The sequence below is a fragment of the Haliotis cracherodii genome, unplaced genomic scaffold, assembly GCF_022045235.1.
Source record: "Haliotis cracherodii isolate W230 unplaced genomic scaffold, xgHalCrac1.p SCAF_18, whole genome shotgun sequence".
Taxonomy (NCBI): domain Eukaryota; kingdom Metazoa; phylum Mollusca; class Gastropoda; order Lepetellida; family Haliotidae; genus Haliotis; species Haliotis cracherodii.
This window is the reverse complement of record NW_027266273.1, coordinates 24,151,302-24,153,816: the sequence shown is the minus strand read 5'-3', so window position 1 is coordinate 24,153,816 and position 2,515 is coordinate 24,151,302. Positions and strand designations below refer to the sequence as shown.

Sequence of the window (2,515 nt, the reverse complement as noted above, 5' to 3'; positions counted from 1 at the left end):
TTAACCTGAACAGCAGGTATACGAGCCCACATACTCGGCAACTAGAAGATTGTCACATTTCGCCTCCAGCGTCCCAGTACCACACAGTGAAGCCACTAGGTCGCTGCGGACACATCTTTGTGTGCACCTAGTTACTGAAATCAAGATAAAAAACAATTCAATAAACTCCAGTATGCATTCAACATTCTCACTGTAACTCTTCTACCTTCAAAGGAACACTTCTCTATTGTAAAATACTTAAAGGCCTACAATTCTAAATAAGTGTCTTGAAACCAAAACTCAGTGTGATACCATGCATGTCCAAATGAGCTGCCATTTATAAGATTATATTTGAGATTAGGACCTAATGCACAACACCAAGGCTCTGAATATCATTACACATGGAACAAATACTAGTGTATCGAAGACCGACCCAACACAAACGTCTCCACGTTTCTAAGGACTCAAACAATCTGACATAATGTCTACATGTACAGCATTGATATCAAGGGAAAGGAAAGGTTCATACAAAAGGTTTTATCCGCGACTGTCGGCATTGTTGATTCTGCTGTGGTCGGTGGTGCTGTGGTCGGTGTTGGGGTCGGTGGTGCTGTGGTCGGTGGTGGAGTCGCTGGTGCTGTGGTCGGTGCTGTGATCGGTGGTGGTGGAGTCGGTGCTGCTGTGGTCGGTGGTGGTGGTGTCGGTGGTGCTGTGTTCGGAGGTGGTGGGGTCTGTGATGCTGTGGTCCTTGATTTGGGTTTCCTTGATTTGGGTTTCCTTGATTTGCGTCTCCTTGATTTGGGTTTCCTTGATTTTGGATTCTTTGATTTGGGTTTCCTTGATTTGGGTTTCCTTGATTTTGGATTCCTTGATTTGGGTTTCCTTGATTTGGGATTCCTTGATTCGGGATTCCTTGATTTGGGATTCCTTGATTTGGATTTCCTTGATTTGGGTTTCCTTGATTTTGGATTCCTTGACCATGGTTTCCTTAATCCTCGTGTCTGCTTCCCGGGGTTTCGGACTGGTGCGAGTCCTGACGCTTGGTTGACTTGACAGTAGTCAGAATAGTACTGTTTAGCCAGTGTACACATCGTATTTGTCGTATCGTATTTGTCGACGTATGTCGGACGTCCATGCGAGTACGATAGTTGGACTGAGCACGCGAACAGCAGGAGAACAAGCACGAAGGACGCCATCTTGGATCCAAAGAACAAGTAGTGATATTTTCCTGTCGACAGTCTCTTTTATAGGCATGTCCTGAAACACATTTGTCTTATTGCTGACACCGATACAAGTGATAGAGTGTTATCTGTTATTGAATGTATCTCACATGTCTTTAATATCAGAGAATTAGAATATTCGGTTACAGAGGTAACCTTCTCAATGGCAAGCAGTCCAAACCCTTCCACAATGTCAGCTCAAACGCTAAAACCACATTTTGGGGTTAGGTTTTGACTTCGTCGAGTTGGCGGTTCATTTTATCCACATAGTGTCATGTGACACCTGCCATACTCTACATTCCTTTCAAATTAGCTGAATTTCATTTTAGTTACAGTTCAAACTAATATTTCCAATATGTAAATGATTCTAACAAATAATGTGTATTTGAATACACACCAACGTAGCAAAAAGAGGACATAAGGTAAACTGAGCGGCAAAAGAAAGTATAGGTCGAGTTCCATGACCAATAAAAAAAATAACAAGAAGAGGTTTTGTTGTGAATTATAATATAATCTAGGGAGGGGTAACAAATGATTGATCAACTATAGTTTGAATGATATTGTGCATTCACAGGTAATTTAAGTTCAAGTTAAACAATGGTGTGGAAAGAAATTTCATTTCCAAAGGTGGTCTGAAATGTCACCAAAAAATCCAATAGCCTGTATGACCTCCAGCTGCCTCAATGCATGCTGTGATAGGCCGCCTCATCGATGACGTCAGTCTTCCGATGACGTGGACTGTAATCCGTTGCCACTCGTCTCTCAGGGCCTGCTGCAATTCTTGTCTGTTGACGGGAGGCTGATGGCGTGCTCTAATCTGTCTGTCAAGATGATCCCACAGATGTTCAATAGGATTCATATCAGGTGAGTGGGACGGCCAGGACAAAACGTCAACGTTCTGCTGGTTTAGAAAGTTCCGAGTCAGTCTTGCAGTATGGGGCCTGGCATTGTCGTGTTGAAACAATGTCCCCTGCTGTTGGTTTTGTAAGAACGGAAGCACAACTGGTTGCAACACTTGGTCTCTGTACTGCACAGCGTTCAGGTTTCCCTGTATAATCACCAAATCAGTCTTCTAATCTCAACAAGTACCGCCCCACACCATGACACATCCCCCGCCGAATGGATGGACCTCTCGAATACACGCCGGAGCCAAACGTTCCCCTTTGCGTCTCTGCCGACATTTCGAAACAAGTTAAACCGACTTTCATCAGTAAACAGCACCCGACGCCAGTTTCTCACTTGCCAGCGTCGAACCTGCCTCGCTCATCAGGCGTCGATATTTAGCAGTGAGTACCAATCCTCGGAACGAAGTTGTC

General features: G+C 44.1%; 1 protein-coding gene across 1 annotated transcript; it reads right to left on the bottom strand.

Annotated features, from left to right (window-relative positions):
* LOC139465610 (salivary glue protein Sgs-3-like) lies at window positions 1–1,175 on the bottom strand. The gene is made up of 3 exons (XM_071247315.1): window positions 838–1,175; window positions 509–723; window positions 1–134 (listed from the first exon to the last, which is right to left on the bottom strand). Exons 1-3 carry the CDS (start codon window positions 1,173–1,175, stop codon window positions 1–3), a joined length of 687 nt encoding a protein of 228 aa, XP_071103416.1.
* Between the last annotated feature and the right edge of the window lie 1,340 nt (window positions 1,176–2,515).

Bases quoted from the DNA above. Each gene is read 5' to 3' on its own strand.
- LOC139465610 (XM_071247315.1), bottom strand. From the start codon at position 1,175: ATGGCGTCCTTCGTGCTTGTTCTCCTGCTGTTCGCGTGCTCAGTCCAA. The intron at 724-837 runs ATCAAGGAAACC...CAAATCAAGGAC, and splicing joins CCCAAATCAAGGAATCCAAA to CACAGCATCACAGACCCCAC. The intron at 135-508 runs GTATGAACCTTT...TCTTGATTTCAG, and splicing joins AGTCGCGGATAAAACCTTTT to TAACTAGGTGCACACAAAGA.